This window comes from Diadema setosum, chromosome 2 (assembly GCF_964275005.1).
Source record: "Diadema setosum chromosome 2, eeDiaSeto1, whole genome shotgun sequence".
Classification (NCBI taxonomy): domain Eukaryota; kingdom Metazoa; phylum Echinodermata; class Echinoidea; order Diadematoida; family Diadematidae; genus Diadema; species Diadema setosum.
The window spans coordinates 23,237,880-23,262,285 of NC_092686.1; the positions used below are offsets into that span (position 1 = coordinate 23,237,880).

The following is a 24,406-nucleotide window of genomic DNA, read 5'->3' on the forward strand; positions in this document are numbered from 1 at the left end:
TACAACATTCCACAGGCAAGTGCCAGATGGTGGACATTTGGTTGAATCAAGACATGACAAGCCTACAAAAATAATAATGAAAATGCAGACTCAATGTCAATACCCATAGTGCATAGAACAGCATGCAGCAGTCAATACAAATCATCGTCTTTTTCCCCCTCTTTTTTTTTTTTTTTTTTTTTTTTTTTTTTTTTTTGGGGGGGGGGGGGGGGGTCATCTTGTTCAATCTCTTTTTAAATTTCTTTTCAGGTAGATTTTGGGGGGACAAATTTTGTTTGTGGGTAAAGCCAGAAAATGGTACCAGCATATCAGATACCAGTGCAGAGGAGCATTAACAGCATAAAATAAAGAATTTGGCAAAATGTGTACACTTTGATTTTCCTTCCAATTATCTTCCATGACAAACTCAAACAAAAACCAAACATTCTGTAGTCTAACAAACCTTAGACAAACTGCTACAGAATACAAAAGTAGGATGCAAAGATAAGACACATAATATAGTACAGGAAAGAGAGAAGTAGAGGAAATATATATATATATGTGAGAGCAAATATGAATATATATATGTAATATGATTATACAGATGTTGCAAACAAGAATGAAAATGGACCAAGATGCACTTCTCTTTGAGGTTACTCTTGACCATTATATTTTCTTGTTACCACGCAGGCAAATGAAAACGGGAGGCAAGGGTTTAAAAAGAATGAAGGTGAGAGGAATACCTCCAGGATGGATTTGATATGGTCCTGTTTGTTATCACCAACATAATGAGGAGGAGAAATTTGAAATGGAAAGAAAGGGAAAGGATGAAAGAGAGCATCACATGGCGAATGGTTGAGGTGTAAAAAAAAAAAATCATTAACAAAATAAATGAGTGAGACTAATAAATCAAGTAAGAAACTTGAACCATCGACATACTCAGCAGCCAAACTTTCAGATGCGTCCGAAGCTTCATTCCACCAATAAGACGGCATCTGTGATTTCTGAATCTACAACAACACTTCAATGGCATGGAGAAAATACTGACTACTGTATAAAGATATCATATAGAAGGAATGGCAAAAAAATAACTCAAGACATGCTAATAAAACCCAAACAAAAATTTGAATTCCTCACACATCTTGATTTCAGTGGGCTGTGGGCAATGAGATGTTCTAATTAAGAATATTCTGTATGCATTTTCATATTTCCATGGTGTCCACATCTTAAACGTAGACAAGTACGTCCACGCACATGTTCTGCTTGACTTACCACGTTCGACTTACACCAGAAGAATCAACATAAACAGCCATGGATGACAATATTCTAGAATATCTAACCAAAGAGAGGTCATTTACTTCCATCACTCCAGTACTTGGCCAAGTGCTAATTTCAGCCTTCTCAATTTTTAGATTTTTTTTTTATGAAATGGAAGCACTTTTACATAATTGCAATACAAAAAAGGAAGGAATGAATCAGAAAAATTGTGAGCTATTGATCATGATGCTTGGACTAAAAAAAAACGTTAAATATGAATAAATGACGATAGTATGTATAAAGAGAATATGTGCCTGGCTTTGAATACCAAAATGAATTTCACGGAAAACCATGAAAATGATGATTATGAAATGTTATGACAAATCAATACAATCAACACCATGGCACTTCACCCGACTACCGTAATGAATGATGTCCATTAAAATTTAATACTGAAGTGTTCACATGTATACCAATAATATACCATTTTATATGAAAAATGTGATGTAACAATGCATTTGTGATCTTAAACACATACAATAACATTAAATAAGAAGTAAGTTGATACAATGACAGCTTTGTTTACGTAGGATCACTATAAAAGGACTTGCCCTTCCTCTGGAATACTGTGAAGGTTATATTAGTGTAAGTCTTTGCAAAAAGTTTACTTTCAATCTCATGGTACAATCACACATAACAGTGTATGCTTGACATGAACACTATATGTTAGGATGTGTAAATATTGTACACAAACATCAAATGTTAGATATTCAACAAGACACTACATTCTGTGCAATTCTATTAGTATATTATGATATTTTTGTGAACTTTGATTTGACATGGACAGTGACAATATACATTTACAAGCACCAGGTAGTGTCTTTTAGATGTAATATTATGGTCATATTACTATGGTAATTCCCAATTATATCCTGTCTGATTTCTCCAGAGGCAAAGAAAATAAAAAGAGGGTTTTATCAGCAAGAATTGACACCACTGTCATGTTAATATGGAGTCATCTGATGAAACAGATTTGGACGGATGCGATGATTAGCATATTCACATTTAGTAAAAGATACTCCTATCTGAAGCGTAGACGTATGATCATACAGAAAGTTGATATAACTGTAAAATAATATAATTCATCATAAACACTATGTGATTTCTCCAGAGGCAAAGAATAGGAAAGGGCTTTTTGCATGAATGGAAACCACTTTCACTTTATAAGGGAGTCCCCTGACTTTCATCTCATCCATGGTGATGACAACGTATTCACATTTAGTGAAAGACACTCTCATCTGAAGTTTAGAAATCTGATAATAAAGATCGAGAGTAGGTCACAAACAGCAGAGTATGGAAGGTCATGTCCAAAGCTGCTAGCATTCTCATTGCAGTTAACCACGCCACAGAAGGGATAAAAGAAATCAAAAGACTTTATTGTATAAGTTGTTCTCTCCTCAACCAGTCAAAGGTCATACATGTATGTAAATGACCTGGCATTCAGGAATCAAATACGGAAGACACTATTAACACTGGTCAGTTCAGTGGCGAGGTTTGACTATCTTTCTCTTTTGTCCACTGACAGTTGTCTCAATTTTTAATGGAACAGGAAAAAGACAGGGAAAAATCCAGAAATATCCTCACTACTGCATCTTTGAAGAGTGTGGTCAAATTAAAAATTTGTCAAATATACTACATTGATTTGTTATTCAAAGCATTCTTCAGAAAGATATTGAATTTACTTTTTGAAAGGTTTTGTTAGAAAATTTATAATTTCGACGGAAAAATTGCATGTGAAAGTCAAAACAAATAACAACAATAAAAGCATCATCATAATATCAGACGTAAAATAAAGTGGCATTTTAGGGGCAGAAAGTTTCCTAGAACAGTGATAACAGTTTACTATTCATGTGGAAGTGTAATTATGCCTGAGATTGGGTGATGTTCATCGTGGGCAGACAAGCTCCCTACATGCTCAGCAAAGAACATAAATCTTCACTCAACTTCTTTTGACATTTAAATTCAAGAAGAGTTATACCCTTCAATTAAACTGTTCTCTCTAGTTGAGACAACTTGGTACTCTACAACACTGTGAATGGAAAGGGGAATGAAGTTGCAGAATTAATAGCTAAATAAGTATGTTTAATGTTAACATGATTGTGTAAAAAAAAAAAAAATGTTAAACAACACTAATGATAATAACTCAGGGTTGTTGCTGTTGTTGTTGTTGTTGTTGTTGTTTGTTTTTGTTTCGTTTTTGTTTTTGTTTTCTTATTCTGAATGAAGTAAACTTCAAGAGAGGAATTTGCCTTCATGGAGTCTGGTAAGTATAGAATTTTGAATTAACAGGATCACAAAAAAGAGTCTGTTCTAATTGTGGGATATGATATTGTGTTCACTGTTGGCAGTCAAACGTCATTTATTCCATTTAATACCAGAAGCCTTGATTCCTCGTATGATTACAATTTGCAGCACTCCTGGACAATAATGTGTTCTTCTCAAAATTGATCAGTTTGTCAAAATGATAAAAAGGAATTAATGTTTTTAGTTACAATGTCACAAGGGTGTGGGGCCAACTTGTCACATGTTATCCAGTGTACAAAAGTTTAATGTTAGCTCACAGACTTGGCTTACAATTAATATTAAAGCATCACTCACTGTGAAAACTTGTACACACTACGAGAAAAAAAAAATAATAAAAGAATTCAATGGCATGTCTCACATTGTCAACATAGATTTTTAATCTGTTGAAGACTATTCCTGAGTATACTTGGGCAGGTGTCTATGGGAAATGCATGTTATAGCAAAATTAGCCCATCCTCTATGGGTTAATCAAAACCTATTCTTGTCTGCATTCTTTGACACCGCATGTCTCAGGTTACAATGGTCACATTTGTGAACACTTTTGAATAGATAAACCTTTCTTAAAACTGCAATATTTGTTTGAAGATTTGATTGCTTTGACTGTAACAGCTAGATGCATTATCAACTTCTCTCAGCTGACATGTAATTACATGACATCAATATTGTGTGTGTGTCACAATTCGAGGTATGAAATATAATAGTTCCATGATGAGCATGATCATAATATCACCAGTGCCTATACACTGGAACCCTGCAGATGCTTCTATACCATATATAGTTTGAATAGGATGACAATTGTATAAATCGCTCAGAATGATGACGTTTAATTAACATGCAGCATCCCGTGCTTTTCAGCTCAATTTTTCATTCAAGTTGGTAATGAACAGGTACATCTGTAATCCCTTTGATTTCAATTCTACCCCTGGCTACAAACGCATCAATGTCTGTAGTCATATGGTCATGCCATGCACATACTCAAGAGTTACCTAAAAGTGATATTCTTACTAGTACAGTACTTCAAATCATTCATCACATGCTTACAGTGAGTTCAAACAATGCTCTCTGTTGCAGAATGGCTTCATCATGACAGTTTTGCCATTTGCCACTACTACGTAGCACGCACACCTCAATCTTCTTTTTGCAGTCTCAAGAGCGACAGAATGAGAAAGAATGGAAGGCTTATCTCTTCGAGATTAGGGAAGAAAAGAAGTGAATATTAGGTCCATGCACACACACACTCAAAAAAAAAAAAGACACACACGCACACACACACACATACAAACTATTCACAGAAGAATCCACCAGTGAGAATGCACACGTCTTTAAATACTGTTTTCAGGACAAGATCGTGTTACCAGTTAGCGACAAGTGTTAGTAGATAGAGCGAGTTGGAGCTAGCTAAAGTTGCCTCAGTCTTGCTGTGGCTCTCTACGTCTAGCCACTCTCTGTCAATGACAACATCTCATCACATAGGTGTTAGCATTGAAAAAAAAAACGATCACAGCATGCTGTTAGAAAAGTCACAATCTTTACAATTGTTAGTCCAGCATGGTATGATACACTATATTCAGACAAAATTACAGCTTGCATATAACTCCAGCGTTTAACAGAGCAATGACAATTAATTCTGTTACAATTCTAATATAGGGCCTTATCTACCTCTAGGTTTCTACTTTAATTCATTCACAGAACTGAGAATATGCACAACCCCTCATGTTTGAAACCCCTCATCTTCCATGGACAAAACACTAATGTCTAATTCTGAAATAATTCTACAAAGTGCCAGTTCATATTAGCCGACTTGTGCCTTGCGTGAAGCAATGAAATTTCACAAATACATTTCCATGTACTTGACTGTCAGAATATACAAACATATCATTGGCAAAAGAACTTCCCTAATCTCTTGCGTTTTCCTCCAAAAATATCCCAATGGTTGTTTGACTTTAAGCCTTTCCAAAAATCTGGAGCAAATTGCCGCATCTTGCCTTCTCTCAGGATTTTGCCTCAAGCCAGCGACCTGCCTATCTTGGCAAATCTTAATACTATCTGTTTGTGGGTATGTTCAGCGTGCAACTGTTCACATCTAGAGCACCAAGAAACAATATGACATTGGTCATATACATACCTCTGCTTTGAGTCTCGGATGGAGCAGAATATACCCGTTGCTGTTGATGCCAAACACGTAAGCCTGGGGCCCAATCTACACACCACGTCCAGAAAAACAAGAATTATAGTGATAGTTGAAGTCTTTTATCACAGTAAAATATGTGTTCTGTTGTGAAAGGTGATTAAATTATTCAAATCAGACTACTTAATTGTCAGAGCAAAATGTTGTGGATTAATGTAGAATAAAGAGAAATTATATATGTTTTTAGCTACTACAGCGGTATAATACATCACATGTAGATTCAGGGTGACCATTAAAAAGAATGTTCCTGCCTCTAATATCTTGATAATTTTTTTTTTTTTTTTGGGGGGGGGGGGTTCATTTTTTATCAAGACTTTCTAGAGTACTGAGCAGATGAAAACAGAGCATTAGGCAGGGCTGATAAATGAATAATAATTCAATGGTATCTGGTGGAAAAAAGAGCATCCAATGACCACTCTGTGATTATCACATGGAACTTACAAGCATGTCTCAAATGTGAAAACATTAAGAACACAAAACATCCTTACTAATTTCAATCCACTTGACATTTGCAACAAATCACAGTGAATGGCAATTGGACAAATATACATGTAGATACCACTGGGTATTAAATAAACAGGCTTAAATAGGGTTGTCGTTAGGTTGTGGTTCTTATCTCTGTGCATTTTGATAGCTAAATGATTCTTAATATTATCTCAAGTCACTATTTGCTGCAAAAAACATGAAGACAAAACAAGATGTTTCACTTCCAAATTTGCCTCCGTAATTTCACAGTACTTGTATCATTGTAACATTGCCAGTATTGTGTGGTTGTCTGTCTGTGAACATTGTGTGGTTGTCTGTCCATGAACATTGTGTGGTTATGTGTTTAAGAACATTGTGTGTCAATGTGTATGTGAACATCATGTGTGCGTGTGTGTGTGTGTGTGTGTGTGTGTGTGTGTGTGTGTGCCTGTGTGAAAATCATACAATTATGTGACTGTATTTTGTGTAACTGAGCCTGTCCATGATCATGCTACTGCAATAAACATGAAGTACTGATAAGACAAAGGGGGTACACAAACCATTTCAAAGAGAAGCAATGCAACAACTAATGCCAATCTGTAAATAAGTTCAGATGCAATATGTAAACAAAATATTTCATAACTTGCACATACAATCTGATATGTAATAAATGCTACAATCCTGAGTGTATAAGTCATATGTCTGAGAAGCAAGAAAGCATTTAACACATTTAACTCCATCTATAAATGTCCACCTATACCTTTCAATATTTCATTACTATTCAATACAAATACACACTGAAAGTTTAAATGTGACCCGCTGCAACAAAAGGATCCGAAAGTCGGGGGAGGACAATTTTCTGAAAATGACATAACATCATTCCCTTACTCTTCTAATTTAATGTCATATATAACATGACTCATAAAAGAACTCGGTTGCGGAGATATCGATGATTTTATTAGCACATGTCTAGTGGTTTGAGAAATCAGCGTTTCGAGAAAACCGCCTCCAAAGTTTTCCTTGCGACGCTATCATGATAAAGGGGAAGCAAGACAGTTTTCACCGTTTGACAATAGAAGGTACGCTCCTAGCAACCTCCGCGATGTTCATTCAAGCCTACCACCAGCGGTCTACGCACGACCAATCAGTATCCAGGATGCCACGCACTAACCAGTGAGATCACTCCCTCGTTGCTAGGGGTGGAGTCTAGCTGCGGCACTAAATCCAAATCTTCGGACACGTTTCTGTTCCGTTGAAACTCGGAAAATCATGGCCAAAAAAAAAGATATTTTCTTGCCTTTTCTTTGATCATTTAGCTTCAAAATTTTGACAGATGATAGAAGAAACATTAGACTACAAAATCATGTCAAAAACATAAATGCGTACATTTTGACGGATTTTGATGATCTGACTTCAAACTCGATTTTCTCCGCTCACCCGTCAGCGACTTTAGGATCCTTTTGTTGTAGCGGGTCACAAATATTAAAGAGATTCCAACCTATGTACAAGGTTTGTATATCGCATATAACTGCATCGTATTAAATACATAATATACATGTTAGTTGCAGTCAGAGGAAAACCAAGAGGATTTTATGCTGCTGTAATAGAAAACCAAGCGTAAGATTAACCTTGAGGTGTGAGTCAAGAAAACACTTTGAATTATTGTAAATAGCAAGAAGTTTTTCCTAAAAGAAATCAAGTTAGGAATACACAATGTCTAGAAAACAAATTGTAGAAAACAATCTATCAACCTTTTCACAGCAATTTTAGTGTCAGCATTGAGTCGTTATTGAACCAGTTTCCCTAAATTAGCATTTCCAACACCCTATGATATTCCTGGCCAGAAGCGAAAGAAATACACAAGCACGCACACACACGCACATGCACGCACACACACACACACACACACACATACACACCCATATACATGTACATAATAAAGGTTTGTGCTTTAAAGGGATGGCACAGTTTTGGTTGAGACCTAACTTCAGGTTTCTAAAATTTTTTGGTGAGATAACAAGAAACCTCTTATCAAAATGAAAGAGCATGTAATTCCCAGAGGGATTCAACATTTATTTGACGAAAATTGGTTTTGAAATGGCTGAGATATCCAAAACAGAGCAATCCTAATAAAAGGTGGGACCCACTTTTATTAGGATTGCTTCGTTTTACTTTATTTTTTGATGTCTCAGCCATTCCAAAGCCGATTTTCATCTACTGAAATTTGAATTCCTCTCAGAATGGTATGCTCTGTACTATTTCATAAGTGGTTCTTGGTATCTCGCAAAATCTTGAAAGCCCAATCTTCATCTCCTCCAATACTATACCATCCCTTTAATCAATTGAATATTTGACTTTTTAAAAAAAAAAGAAAAAAAAAACATTTCAATTTGCCAGAAGTAATGATGAGGACTACATAAAATCCATGATGTCAATCACATTAAATATCTTTGACAGAAAATGTGATCTTCCAACACAACATTTAGTAGGAGGAATTACTGAGCAAGAATTTCATGCATGTATTTGAACAAGCAACAGCACAATAAGAGTGTGTATAATCATACAATTCAATATTTGTCAATATGTACTGCAGAAACAACGATAAGGGTGGTACTACTGCAATAAATGAAATGAAAAATTAAACATAATGTCTCACTGTTTCCAGCACGATCAGATCAACTAACTGATAACATTATGTAGATGTAGATTGTACATCAGGTCTAAATAGTATTGCTGGAACTACTTTGGTTACACTTTAAGTTTATGCAGCTTGGGTACTGTGAAAGTGGAAATTTTCGCGGTGTTGAAATTTTCGCGCATTTCGCGCAACCAGAAACTAGCACGAAAATAAAAGCACGCGAATATTTTTGCTTGCCGTAAGTTCCTGTGCGTGATGTCTTGATTCCGCGGAATTAATAACACGCGAAACTCTTCTGACCCGGCCTAGCGCGAAAAATTAGTCGCCCGAAAATATCCACTTTTACAGTATACCACAATGCTGACATTACAATATTTAGTTTGTCACCCAAACAACAAACTTCTAATGCAAGTTGCTCTGAAAGATGGAAGGTTGAAGTGACAAAATAGATGCAAGTGCACGGCTGCTAGTATTCCCTCATTAAATCGAGGGGTGCTCTCAAGGGCAGTCAAGGGAGTTACTTGTGTGTTACATGCTTTGCAATTGGCAAAAATGATTGAAATTTCCAAATCAGGGAGATTTTTGCAATGTTTTGTCAGGACATGATGAAATATTTAGGTTTTTAGGGAGACTGGGAGGCTCAGAGCCCTGCTGTATAAAAATTAATTCCAGATCAAACATAGATCAGGGAATCAAACACAAGTCTCTGAATACTCAATTCTGATTGGCTGATATCTGACTTACGTTTGATTTTCTGACTTACGTTTGACTGCATTTTGTATGCAACAGGGCCCAGATCAAACATTAATCAGAGAATCAAGCATAAGTCTCTGAATACTCAATTTTGATTGGCAGATACTTGACTTATGTTTGATTGCAATTTTTTTTACGCAACAGGGCCCAGATCAAACATTAATCAGAGAATCAAGCATAAGTCTCTGAATACTCAACTCTGTTCGGTTGATACCTGACTTGTGCTTGATTTCCTAGCTGACTTATGTCTGATTGCATCTTTTTATGCTACAGGACCCTGATATTGCCAATATGCCATTACAAGCATGAGAATAACATATTCCTTGGCCAGTTTGCTGACATTCTTTTTCAACAGTTTCCACTGTTCCTATACACCAATGAAATACACACCCTCAAGCAAACACACATTAGATGATACTAGTTAGTGATACTGTATGGAAAAATATGAGTTACACTGAAGTCCTGAATATGTACCAACCAATTAGAATATAGCGCTCAAGATATCTTGGTCTGGACTAAATGTTAGAGCAGAAAAACGAAGTGACAGACAGAGATTGACAGTATAAACTGACAAATCCTACTTCCCATTAAAATCCACAGTACACATGAAATAACTTTGTAAAGATTTAAGGTCAAGCAGTTCCAGTTTATAGCCAAAGTGGTTGGACAATCTCTCTCAGCACCAATGACTACCAGTTTACAAATGGTCAATGGCATGTTTGTAAAGAGAGGGTTAACCTGGGCAACCTGTTGGTTTAAATCAATGTCAGCTGGCAAGAAATGGTGAGAATATGTTATCAAGTGATTTTTGGCAAAGAAAAGAAGCATTTGTGATAAAGCTGTAGAACTGAATGTAATATTCATTTAGCCATCCAGACCCCATTTACAGTGCGAGGCTCGGCCGCTGCTCAGCCGCGGCCGAGCCCTCCTTCATTTCAGTGTAAACGCGCAAAAGGTCAAATGTGAGGCCAAAATTGGCCGCACATTTGGCCAAGCTCTGGAGGTGGTCTCGGCCTCTTCTTGGTGTAAACGCAAACTGGGCCAAATGCGCGGCCAATTTTAGCCTGGCTTCCAAACCCTCTGCTCGTACTATTTCGCTATTCACGATATTAACCCCCTCAACGTCGAAAACTAGACCGTATAGTTTAAGGTGGTTTTGTCCTGCAAAGGATTTTTCCTTCGGCAAAGGCCTTTGCCTGAACGGCGACTTCGTTGCCACGGAATCCAGTTGGCAAAGGGTCTGAAAACCAGGCTATACCAAATTGCGTTTGTTTACAAGTAGAGCGCCACTACGACAAAATATTGAAAGTATATTATATATATATATATAATATTTGAATTAAAAGCGCGGCCGAGCCCGGCAGTGTAAACGGACAAAATTGCGGGGCTCGGCCACGCAATTGAGGCTGGGCTCGGCCGCGGCTCGGCGGCGGCTCGGCCGCGGCTCGGCCCAGCCCCACACTGTAAACGGGGTCTATGTCAGTATATGCATAAACTAAACTGCCATCCTCCTTTTGTTTGCATTCATCAGATGAAGATTAGTACTTGGACTGTAAAAATCTTAGGAGGTCTACACCGACTGCACTCAGGTGCTTTTTTTTTTTTTTTATGCATTCCATTCCAAACTATGCAAAAATATATGCAGTTGATGCAACGACAAGAAATCTACTATTTGCATCTGCAAACAATATGAAATATTTAAGCAAGTCATTATGAATGGCTATTAATAAAGAAATGTGCCAGATATTGCAATTTCATATCTTCATGTCTTCCTAGTGCTATGGATCAAACAGTTTTGACTCATGCTTTGTTCAGAGTGTAACATTCATGTACCTGCAGTTGGAAATATCATAGAATATCAGCATTGTATCAATACAGATTGGTGATTTCATGCAACATAATGTGTGGAATTTAAGTGTACAAATAAAAATTACATCATTGCAAAAAGTTAATCGGTGCTTTTGCTGCATAAGAATTAAAGCATGTACGATGGAAATGGGACTTCTTTTTTTTTCCATTTCCATAGCTGACATAATAATGCATGACAAAAAATAGGGGAACAATTAACCAAGAAGCATACTTCTCACTTTCATTACAATTGGTACAATGATGGGATAAAAAAGAAACAAAAAACTCGCAAAAAAAAAAAATATGTGCTAGAGTTGAAAAAAAAAATTATCCTGTAATGATCAAAACCATACCTGCCAACATTTCAAGATGAAATATCTTAGTCATAGATTGCAAAAATCTTATTTTATATGTAAACTGAAGTTAAAAATATTACTTTCGGTCAAATCTTCAGAAAATACACATGAAAGGTATATCTAAATATTTTTTAAAAATCTGATTTCTCTGACAGAAAATCTGATTTTGCTATTTTTAACATAAAAAATCTTACTGAATCTGATAAAATCTTACTAGTTGGCAAGTATGCAAAACAGGGAAGAACATCAAATTAAAGTCCCTGATGTATCACAATTCTGTTTCAATACTCAAAACGTGGGGAAAAGAAGTGATAATTGTGTTTCCGAATAATAGCATGAAATAATTCAAACAAAAACACATCATTTCAGCCATTACAAAATGCTGAACTTGATTATCTACAGCATCTCAGGAATAGGTCCCGCTGAAGATTCACTCTGTAACACAATAAATTAGATGTATCGAGAGTTTGCTCAATATGCATGTCGAAAAGATCCTCTCAAATCAATATATTGTGGTAGATATAAATGAATAAAGTGAAATATTGATGTGCACATCCAGACAGAAAAAAAAAATAGGAGGATAATCATAGTTGTATGAAAGTCAATTTGCCTGACCTTTTTCTTTCTGCATGTGCTTATATACACATGCACTAGAATGTAGAGGAGGGATTCTATTAGTACATTTTTGTATAAGATCATGTACAGCCATGCAAAACATGTTAAATTTCTGAAAAAGATATTCAGGGGTTAGTGAAGCCATGCATAATTGTTTTGATTAATAATTTACTTTTAGCGGCAATTTAGGGGAAGACAGATATTAATCAAATCAGTGACTTTACAGCACCATACAATACAGATTCACACTGCAAATTATATACTGCAGAAAAGTATCCATAGGGAGATATATATGCTATGTGTACACATGTCAAGGCAGAGGGGAAAAAACAGAAGCACACACTAAGAGTTGTGATAACAAATAGGATAGATTGGCATGCTCGTTAGTGGGTGCCAAAGAAACTGCTGGAAGCATAAGGCTAGGTACAAAACACTTACAGCTTGACTGAATGTAGAGTTAAACGCAGGCTGGAAAAAAAAAAAGATAGAACCATTCGAAGAATAAACAAGATAAAGAAAGAGGGTAATTTCTACTTCCTGTTTCTTGCAAAGCACCTTGAGATCAAAAAGTAAGAAGACTTTTGTTAGGTCTTATTCCTTACCAACTGTTCCCCTCCCCCCGCCCCCTAAAGAAATATAAAAAATCATCATCATCAGTAAGTACTGACACTGATTACTCCATTTTATAGAACAGGATGATAAAGATGAATGAAGCTGGAATATCAAATATTCTGTCATATTTATAATGTCATACTTCCCAAAAAAATCCTCAATTCCCAACTTTACACAAATAAACTTATCTTCTCTTGTGGCTATGATAAAAAGATATCCAAAATGCTTCCCATAAAATTCCATCCCGTTTACTTGCTTGGGTGATACAGCATTCGGAAAATGTGATTGTAATTTTCCATTAATTAGAAGAAAAAAAACATGAAGCTTGTGTAGAGTAAAGACATTCCAAATGAAATCAATTAATTTTTTTTTCATCCCCCCCTTACTTACGGTGTAACTCCAAATCCGCACCACTTTCTACAGCAAATTATACGAAATGGACACTTTCATCCTTAAAACATCCTGTCATGATTCTCAGGACTCACCTACATTACAGTATTATATTTAAAATAGAACATATAGGCAGGGCTCGACACTAACGGTGGCCCGGTGGCCCAGGGCCACCAAAATTGCACGTCGGGCCACCAAAATTTCAGAAATGAAGAATTTGGTGACCTGATCGGGCCACCAAAAAAGGTCGGATGTTTGCCTTTGGGCCACCAAAAATAAAAGTTAGTGTGGAGCCCTGATATAGGTATTGAAGTCATTCTTTTTTAGATCTATTATCAAACTATATATCACATACAATAGCTGTGAATTTGTGTGAAGTATAAACAGTTCACACGCCACATCCATAACACTGAGCACATTTCTCAAACTATAATATAAAGTGTGATTCCATGCTGTTAGTTTAAAAAAAAAGGAGAAAAAAAAGCAGTAACATGCAAGCCACTCCACTGTGTTCAGTTGTGTTGTCAGCGTCCGCTATACACAAGGAATTCTTTCCACTCTGTGCTTTCTACAACACTCTTCTGAACAATGAAACAAAAGGAAGATCGACTTCAACCATCAAAGATTTCAGAGCTGTGGCCAGGAGAGAAAACTTTATACAGGGAAGAGAATTGAGCAGCTTACTATCATACATACAGTACTTACTTAATAACAAATTTAACAAAATCTATTTCTTAGCTTACAGACAATGCATAAATTTTCCACCTCATGTTAATAGTTGTTTGTTTGTTTTTTCTTAAATTCTATACTTTGGTGAAGGAGAATATGTGACATGGATTTTCTGGGCAATCTACCAAGCATCATACAGTCATGTAAACTTGAGAGGTCTGAGTAGAATAGCAATAAATCAGCTCAAGACAGAGCAAATTATATCCTTGCCCCCCCCCCCCCCCTAACTCTAATGCAGGTATGTTTCAAATGTTTAGAATGGTCTTTACCATGATATACTGCCACTAACACAAGGTTGGGTCCTCTTTTATTATGGGGTCCAGTGATTTTGTTAAATGATAATTGTCACCTTGGGGGGTCTAGCTTCTCTACAAAGGGGAAGGATTGGTCGTTTGGTTCTTTAATAGTTTTCTTTTCTTTTCTTTTCTTTTCTTGGGAGGGGGCTATTCATGTACAGCTAGACACCACAATTGACCATCTAGCAGCAAAGGTACTGTAGAGAAATTATAAGTCAATATACAATTAAAGCATGGAATTTCTTTGAAACTACAAAAACATGATGTAGTGCACTGGTAGGTAAGAATGGAAATAATTTCTACTGATAAATTCTAATATGGTGACCTTGATGAAAATATAACAGGATTTTTTTGTTGTTGTTGTTACTAGACCAACATCATGACTAGCATACCACATGAACAGCAGAAAGAGTTGTTTCACAGTCAGTCACTGGGCAAATACTTTCACAGGTTGTGCAGGCTGTGGACTGTCTTCTACCATCTTACTTCAAATACAGTACAGTTGTTTTAAACTAATAAAGGTAAAATAGAGTAGGCCTATAATTCAATACAGACAAGAACGAGTGCAAGAACATATTGTATTCATTCGAATTCTATCTTCATTTTGGACCTTTTTGTCATTCACTATCATAAAAATCACCCTCTCCTCTCTCTCTCCTCTTTTTTAAATACACTAATAACCACTACATGCATGCACACTCCCACACGCACGCGCATGCATGTACAATCTGAAATGCTATGCTTTGGACTGATGTGGCGCAATCATTGTACATACCTTATTCTTGGGCACCGTGTCGGCCATGTTCTTGGTTGTGATATCCGTGCCGACCACTCCAAGCAACTGCTGACTCTGGAAATGAATGATATGGATGAATACAGATTATATAAACTACAATCCACATTTTAAAGGACAAGTTCACCTTCATTAACATAAGGATTGAGAGAATATAGCAATATTAGTAGAACACATCACTGAAAGTTTGATGAAAATCGGACAATCCGTTCAAAAGTTATGAATTTTTGAAGTTTTTGTGCAGTCACCGCTGGATGAGAAGACTACTGCAGTGTATGCTGTCACATGCGTACAACAATATAAGGAAAATATAAAGAGAATTTCACAAAATTCCATCTTTTGAAAAAAGTACACATTCCCATGACTCGTTATTGACATATGTTATGGGTAATATCATTCCCATTGCCTTTAGAAAGAGGCAAGTCAAGTGCTCTTTTATTATGCGAAAAAAGTGAAATTATGTTGAATTTTCTTTACATTTTCTTTATACTGTTGTACTCATATGACATCATGAGCCTTAGTAGTCTCCTCATCCAGCAGTTCCAACACAAAAGTTTTTAAAATTCATAACTTTTGCATCGATTGTCCAATTTTCCTCAAACTTTCACTGATGTGTTGTACTAATATTGCTGCATTCTCTCAATCCTTATGTTAATGAAGGTGAACTTGTCCTTTAATAATGCCAACATACAGTCCTGGCGCCAGTGACAAAATGGCCGCAGAGATGAGTTTGGTGGTAGGAGGTGCACATCAGGTGCATATCAACTTTAAAGGAAACCAAAGCCCAAATATACATGTCAATTGAGTGAATGCAGAAATATTAGCACATCAGTGAAAGTTTGAGGAAAATGGGGCAATCAATTCAAAAGTTACAAATTTTTTGAAGTTTGGTGCTGTCATTGTAAGGGGACTTTTACACTTCATAACATCATTATGGACAACAACATAAAGAAAATACAAAGAAATGCAATATATTTTCACTTTTCTACTAGCATAATGAAAGAACACTTGACTTACCTCTTCAAGAAAGCAGGAGGAATAATATTGTCTTTAAAAAATGTCAGTAACAAGTTGATAGAATATGTACTTTTCATAAAAACCAAAATTTTGTGAAATTCCTCTTTTCCAATTTACTTTATACTGTTGTCCGAAATGATGTCCATATGTAGTCTCCTTATCCAGTGATGACAGCACCAAAACTTTAAAACTTCATAACTTTGAATCGATCATCAAATTTTTCTTAAACATTCATTGATGTGTTTGACTAATATTGCTGCTTTCACTCAATCCACATTGATATCTGGGCTTTGGTTTCCTTTAATCAAAACTGGATAACCAAAGTCATTGAATGGAAGTATCCTCTTTATAGCCACGGATGATGACAAGTTTTTGAAGTTTGAGAGTCAAGACACATGAATTGTTTTAACTCTCAATAAAACATACTTGATTCTTAATTTCCTTCCATGACGTTTACCAGAATTGCCTGTGAGTGTTGTATTCATGAGGGCAATATTCTCTGGTGAACCTCAACGCTGATGAAATCCAGTCAATATTCCATTTTTCAATATTGGGTTCACAGGATAAAAAGAAAAGAAAGGAGTGCCATTATGAATTGAAATGGATGGATTCTTATCAATACAGCGGACAGCCTTAAATAGGCAATGCTTATAGATGACATGAGAGACAATAAGGTTAGTCACATATCAAATACCTTGGGTTATTTGTTTTATTAATATGGAATGGATGATGATAGGTGGTGTAAGAGAAGGAGAAGTTAAAATCAAATGTGCAACCTGCCATGGATTATTTTTTTTTTCTTAATTTGCAAGATGGAAAGCAAATTAGTAAAACTAACAAAAACAACATGCAAATGAGAGAAGTTGAAAGGAGGAGAGAAATTAAAGGGATGGTATAGTTTTGGTTGAGACCTGGCTTCAGGTTTCTAACTATTTTGGTTAGATAATGAAAAACCTCTTATCAAATATGAGTGCGTGATTCCAAAACAAATTCAATGTTTCATAAAAAATGGGTTTGAAATGGCTGAGATATCCAAAATGAAGTGATACTAATAAAAAGTGGGACCCAACTTTTATTAGGATCACTTTGTTTTACTTTGTTTTTGGATATCTCTGCCATTTCAAAACCGATATTCATCAAATAAACTTCGAAGTCCTCTCAGAATGGTATGCTCCGTAACATTTTATAAGTGGTTTCTTATGTTGATCTCGCAAAAAAAGTTAAAAGCTCAATCTTCACTTTCACCAATACTATATCATCCCTTTAAGAGAGAGAGAAAGAGAGAGAGAAAGTTGATGGCATGATATAAATGGTTACCATCAATATAATAAAAAGTCAATGATTACATAAATAAATACAGCACGGAAAGGAGGGACTGGTGGTCTAAGATGTAAAACAGACAATTCTACCAGGAGAATTTGTAGAATGCAAAAGTTAAAGGACTTATGCTATGCAAAAACATGTTGACTTATGTTGATTCTTGATACTCTCCACATCACTAATGAGGCAAAATGAATATCTAAATAAGTGCCATTTGTTTTTGTTTTTTTATAATTTTCCTTCCATTTTTTCTTCAGTGTTGGATACACCCCGACACACATACAAAAAAACCCCCTTCCACATCCAGATTCTGTCATTGACATCATCTGTCAATCATTGCATAAGTACTAATCTATGATTAGCAAAATATATGGGAATGCACTGATTCCCCTAGACTGTCTTAAGTATACACATAACAGCTTGCTATAAAAAAAAAAAAAAAAAAAAAAATTAAATGAACATGCGGCCTTTGGAACTTGGATGGGGGTACATGATTGACTCACACCTTACAGTAAAGTGTGGTGACAATTGACCAGACTGGTTTTGCTGGATGATTACAGCTATGAATATATGCTGCATGAAATTCATGCACCTACACAGGACCCATATTTCATATACATATTCATGTAGAATAAAAGGGAGTCATGAAAGAAGTCAATGAACAAAAAAATAAATAAATAAATAAAAATATGTAAAACACTCTTTGGACTTCAAAACTTTACATATCCACTGCATGTAAAATCAATGGATGATATCAAATGAAAACAAACAAATTTCTGATCTGATGGGGCTCCAAAGACGAAGGTTTTTACACAGGGATTCTGAATGGGGTAGGGCATATAATTATATTGACTACAGATAAGGAACTAAGGTGGGTGGCAGGAAAGAAATTTAATGACATGCAAACTGTTATTAAACCAAAAACATCCCCAGAAAGTTTGCCATTCGGTCACTCCATTATTTCCAAGGACCACAAGCACTGGCTGGACATGCTAGCAGTAGAGGGGAGGGGAACTGTATGCAGCGATAAAACACTTGAATAAGCCAGTTCACAATTTGCTCATCTGCACTTTGTTACAAATGATTTTTTTTTAAAGCCCATCTGCACTTTATTACAAATGTTTTGTTTTGTTTTTAAGCCCTTCACTCATTTTAGAAGCAGCATACTACATAAGCTTGTGTGATGTAAAAAATTATGGAATTCATGTTTAAACAGAGAATGAACTTAGGTACAGATCAGGTGACCGAAATGGTCCATGAACTGACACTTCAACAGGCATCCATTTAATCATCGTTTTGTCTTGAATGCATCTGCAATCTTTTCTATCAATATTGCCAAACTCCAGGCTTGCTGTTGGGTGGATGTGCAAGAAGCACCACTTATACGCCATTACAAGAATAAATGATTTTATCACAGATGCTGATCTCAGTGAATTTAAAAATAAGTATGCCTGATTGCACAAATGACCTTTTTCTGCTCGTGCACAAAGTGAAACGGTGAATTGGCCTATCCAAGATCTGCATTCCTTGTTGCCTAGGCGATGGGATGTTATGACAGCCATGGGAGGGAAGCATGCTTCCTCTATAGATAGCATCCCAAATAATGTTGAATGGAGGAGGGGGTGGGAAGAGACATCAACAGCCATGGCACTCCAATCCTGTATTCCTTCTAAAACTTCAATGTTCTCTTGTGCTCCTGATCTGGATGGCAGCAGCCCAGCTGTTAAAACTCTCTATCAAAACCTCGGTCTTTCAAGTTCCCAAATCTTGGATCACTGGTGTGTGCGCGCATGAAAGAAGAAAGAACGCGCCATCTGACAGCCAGTGATTGTGACATAACAGTTGACACCTTTATATCATGATGACCATGCGTTTTGCAGGCACCAACCGCAAACAGGGGATGGACTGGTCACATGACAAACTTTGTGAAATTTCAGTTGCTAGCAATCACCCTGCCAAAGGATTGAGAAGATTGGCTGGGGTCCGGGAAATATTTCTAGTTTGAGTGGGAAGTTTCGCAAGAAGTTTCACGAGAAGATTGTAGTCATACTAGCATAATCTCACGATCTTTAAGGTCACAATCTTTCTTTCACCAGTGTGACTGCGGCTTTTATGTGTCCAATAACTTTCATTTGCTTCCATCTTATCATAAAGATGAGACAAGGTATAACTTCTTCTCTTTCAAATACTTCACTAGTTACTTTCTTTCAGGCCATAACATATGCAGTATCTTTCTCAGGAACCGCAAGTTGAAAGCCTCCGAATTTCATCTATATATTCTTGGGGATCATCCAAACGCCAAAAATCTTGTAGAAGCACTAATCACAATCACACAATACATGTACCTTAGTGATGCATACCTTTGGTAGCTATGCATATGTTCCTACATATGTGTATTTCTCAATGTATTAATGTCTTTAATCTTCCCAAAGAAGACTTTCTCCATTGCTGTCCTCTTCTCTATATCTAAATACTTACATTTATACCATCTGTTTTTGTCTGACATATACGCCAGATAATTCATATTCTGAATCTGATCCCCTTTAGCATGATCCCCTAAGCAATATAAACTGCTTAGGGGTATACCTGTTGTCTTTTGAGGTCATCGTCTTCTTCCTGTCTTTTTTTGAGAATGTGTTTTTATCTCCTCCCATACTTCATTTTCCTGTAGTGCAGCATACAGAATCACTTTTAGGTACAAGCAGACTATTTAAGATCACCCTTACGACTCTGAAACTAGAGTAGTATCAACTGCATAGGACTGAGTATCCATGCATACAGGCGTACAACTTCCAATCTACCCAAATCTTGAACAACTCTCAAACGTGTTTCACGGAAGATGTTCAAACAATTAGGTGGGACAGGAGCGCCATGACTGTTGATGCCTCTGACAGACGTGGCACCAAATGATAATGATGATGATGATGATGATGATGATGATGATGATGATGATGATGATGGGGGTGGTAGTGGTGGTGGCGGCGGCGATGATGATAATGCACAAAAGGGGAGGAATGATTTGGGGGATGGGGGGGGGGAGAACTTTAGGGATGGGGGAAGACTTTGGGGATGGGGAGGGATGGGGTCCATACGGGTTACATAATTTTGGTTTAAATATACTACCTTTGCAGTAATGTTATCTGAATCTGGCACCTTTGGATTAAAAAAAAAAAATGAAAACAAATGAGATGTAATGAGATACAAAGAGAAGAGAACTTTTCAAATACAAAGCTATTCCAAAAGATACACAAACACACACACAAGAAAGAAACAAACAAACAAAAGGAGAGACTTATGCCACATTGATGAGTGTGGTGCACATGAGCAGTGCAGTGCTACAGATTGTAAGATACTGTCCCATTACTTATTAAAGTGCATGTGCTTTGAAAAATTATTGCCCTTATAATGAAGACAAATGCCAGGGGGAGGGGGGAAGCAAAGTCCAATGCATCATCTGCAGCTACTGGTAAATGGCTCAAACGTCCAATAGTCGAATCTGAAGTCTCTTGCTGCCTGGATTATCTCACTTGTATCATATGTTCAGGTCAATCCTTGAGCATTTGATTCTGATTCTGAGTGATTAATTAATTGAAATGACTCTGAGAAGCTTATGTGGGAAACACCCTCAAACATGACCTCGCACATCAAAAACATCCAATAAGTCCATTGAATTGAATATCAATTATTTCATAATCTACTGATCTGAAAGTCAATTTTAATATTCAACAGGATATACCACTTGTAGTATGGATAGCTTTGACCCTAGATATATCCTGTCTAGCTCAAACCAAACCCTTAAATAAACACAGGTGGCATAATATTTGAATAAGTATGAACTGATTCAAAATAATCATCAGACAAAACATTTACCTACAGCCACGTTATGTCTACAGATTATTTATCTGGCCATAAACATTGCAACATTTGGTCATTTGGTAGGGTCAGAATCATACACATATCATCAGAATTCAGATTTCAATTGGATGCTGTCATAACCAGAGTCCACTGATGTATGCATAATGTGAGCCATCGCCCAAGGACAGAGAGCTCAAACAACTGTTCAGAGCACTTTATTTGAGTTCAGTGTGAGGGATAAACATTGGGAGAAATGGTGTTCAATTTGTATTTGGGCAGAAAACATTTCATGTGGCAGAGAGAATGTTGCATTCAAATGAAGAAAAGTGCCTCCTTGTGGAAGGCACCACATTTTACAAAATATCATCTCATATCATCATTTTATACCAAAAAAGAAAGAGAGAACTTAAAAAAGGGATTCTTTGCTGTAAACTGCAAAAATAATGACAAAAATGAATAATACTAATAATAATAATAATAATTTTATCATTATTAACATTATATAATAATAATGATAATAATAATAATAATAATAATAATAATAAAAATTATTATTATTATTATTATTATTATTATTATTATTATTATTATTATTATTATTATTATTATTATTATTATTATTATTATTATTATTATTATTATTATTATTATTATTATATAATAATAATAATAATAATAACAATTGGCAAATAATACCAAACGGTAAAGCACTGGTATATTCAACTACATTTGACAAAATGAATTGACATGTTCAGGAACAATGCCTGAAACTGTGCAATAGATAACTGTGAAGCATACACAAAGAAAGATTACAAGCATAGAGATCATTCAAAAAGTACCAACATGGTTATTATTCCATGGGTTTATCAGTGATGTGACCTTTTTATCACAAAGTGCTTTATTAAAAGATTTCCTAGTTAATTCTTACCATATGAAGATTTCACTGGCAGGGTGGTGGACAAGAAATAAACTCACACATTTCTTTTTCTTTAAAGAATTCTCTTCCCTACCCTCAGACTCCAAACTAAAAAAAAAAAAAAAAAAAAAAAAACCTCTAGAGACTGGTATAATAGACTAACGATTTGTTGGCTCCTTCGTTTTCACAACATAGAGTGGTACCAGCATATCTGTAAAGGTTCTTGAAATATAAGGTGATTTCACTCACAATGAAGGTGCTGGTGTTGTACACTGGCAGTGTCAGCGTCGTCATCATTCCAAGGCCCTGGGATAAAATGAGAGTATTACAAGACACAAGCAACCTGCATTAACTGGATGTACATAAACTAGAAAAAAAAAAACACACACACACAAAAAAAAAAACACCTCTTTATGGGAAAAGACAATGTTACAACTATTTGGACATACATAGGCTACAGTTTGTAACAAAACAAACAAGTATAAAAAGCAAAATTAGTATACATTCATTCTGACCTTCACTGCATATTCTTTAGAAAATGAAAGTAATAAATGTTTTCAACTCATTCCAAACCATTAGAGTCAGTTTTAACCTGTGGTTTTGTCTACATTCCACAGCAATTGCTATAAAAAGCAAAAAAAGTACTATAGACTATGAGGATTGCATAGAGAAGTATCAAGATTCAAATAGTTTTCGTGTAGAGAGACATGTTAATTGATTCTAATGAAAGCAGCTACCCATACAGAGCATAATAACACAAAAAGGGGAAAAAAATCGCATCAATTTTTTTTTCTCAATTCGGATCTTCAGCACACTGCTAACCACAATGAATAGGCAAGGTTTATGGTGTGGTATGCGATGCGATATTTGTCAGAAATTCACAGAAAAATTCCCATTGATTTTGGCCTGTTCCTAATTAGCATATCATAAATGAAACCATTACAAGATAGGCCATAAAGTAAAGAGTTAATTACCAATGCATCCAGGTAGATATCTGACCACTGGAAGTTCTTGTGACCGCTGAGTACCATGGGCCTGCTGACAACAGGTACGTAGTCCTGCAATGGAAAGTAGCAGCAAAACCTCAACAATGGATTTTTTTTTTTTTTTTTTTTTTGTCCGTCAAACATGTATACCACTTCATACTTTGCAATACTTCATACTTTGCAAACACACATCTGAAAAATCATACACAAAAACTGAGTGGCTGACATCAGGCCTTTAGTGTTTTGATACTGTAAAGCAAGATATCCCCGCATGAAATTTGTGCAAAATAAGGTTGATGGCCTTTTTCGCAGCATGACATTATTGCAAATTGCAACTGGCATTTAATGCATAAAGTGTAGACAAGAACTTTCCTATGCAATTTGATTTTGCAAATCTTGCCTCTCACAAAATTAAAATGCGTGCAAACACTTCTGATTTTACATTAGTCAGAAGCACAAAAGCTTGGGTGAAATGAAGGCCATTTTACACTGGGACTTCAAAGAAGAAAATGTGTTAACTTTCCTTTTTAGACAAAGTTTTGATATATTAAATAAGAAAGTTCCAGAAAAAAGTCTGTGGTCAGAATTCTTACATGAACAATGTATAGAACTGGTTATGGGCAGTGCAGGTAAGACAGATAAAGCAATATGTAAACTCCCTAGTAAACTGAATCTCCAGAAATTAGCAAAGTTCATACAAAACTTAATTTCTCAATTGTGACGAAGAAAATGCAGACACCAAGTCAGCATGCTCTATCTCTGCACTGTCAACAACTTGTTACTTCTCAACTTTCCTTATTGCTCTACCAACTACTTTCTTTGTTGAAGTCCCAGCACACGAACAGATCTCTTTTACATCTCTGAACAATACAAGGAGAACAAAATCGAAGCAAAAATCAAGGAGAACAAAATCGAAGCAAAAATCAAGAAGAACATACTCACACCAGTTAAAAAAAGAAAAATACTGTAATGTTGGCACTCTCCTTAAAGGACAAGTTCACCTTCATAAACATAAGGATTGGGAGAATG

The 24,406-nt window shown here is 35.9% G+C and overlaps 1 protein-coding gene across 1 annotated transcript in view; it reads right to left on the reverse strand.

Annotated features, from left to right (window-relative positions):
• The window catches only part of LOC140240926 (voltage-dependent calcium channel subunit alpha-2/delta-1-like), a 111,801-nt gene that overhangs the window by 38,713 nt on the left and 48,682 nt on the right, over nucleotides 1-24,406 (reverse strand). Inside the window, exons 15-18 of the mRNA XM_072320701.1 lie at nucleotides 23,366-23,449; nucleotides 22,641-22,697; nucleotides 15,266-15,340; nucleotides 5,726-5,800 (exon numbers count right to left, since the gene is read on the reverse strand). Of these exons, the coding sequence (XP_072176802.1) occupies nucleotides 5,726-5,800; nucleotides 15,266-15,340; nucleotides 22,641-22,697; nucleotides 23,366-23,449 (291 nt within the window). The remainder of the gene's footprint in view (nucleotides 1-5,725; nucleotides 5,801-15,265; nucleotides 15,341-22,640; nucleotides 22,698-23,365; nucleotides 23,450-24,406) is intronic.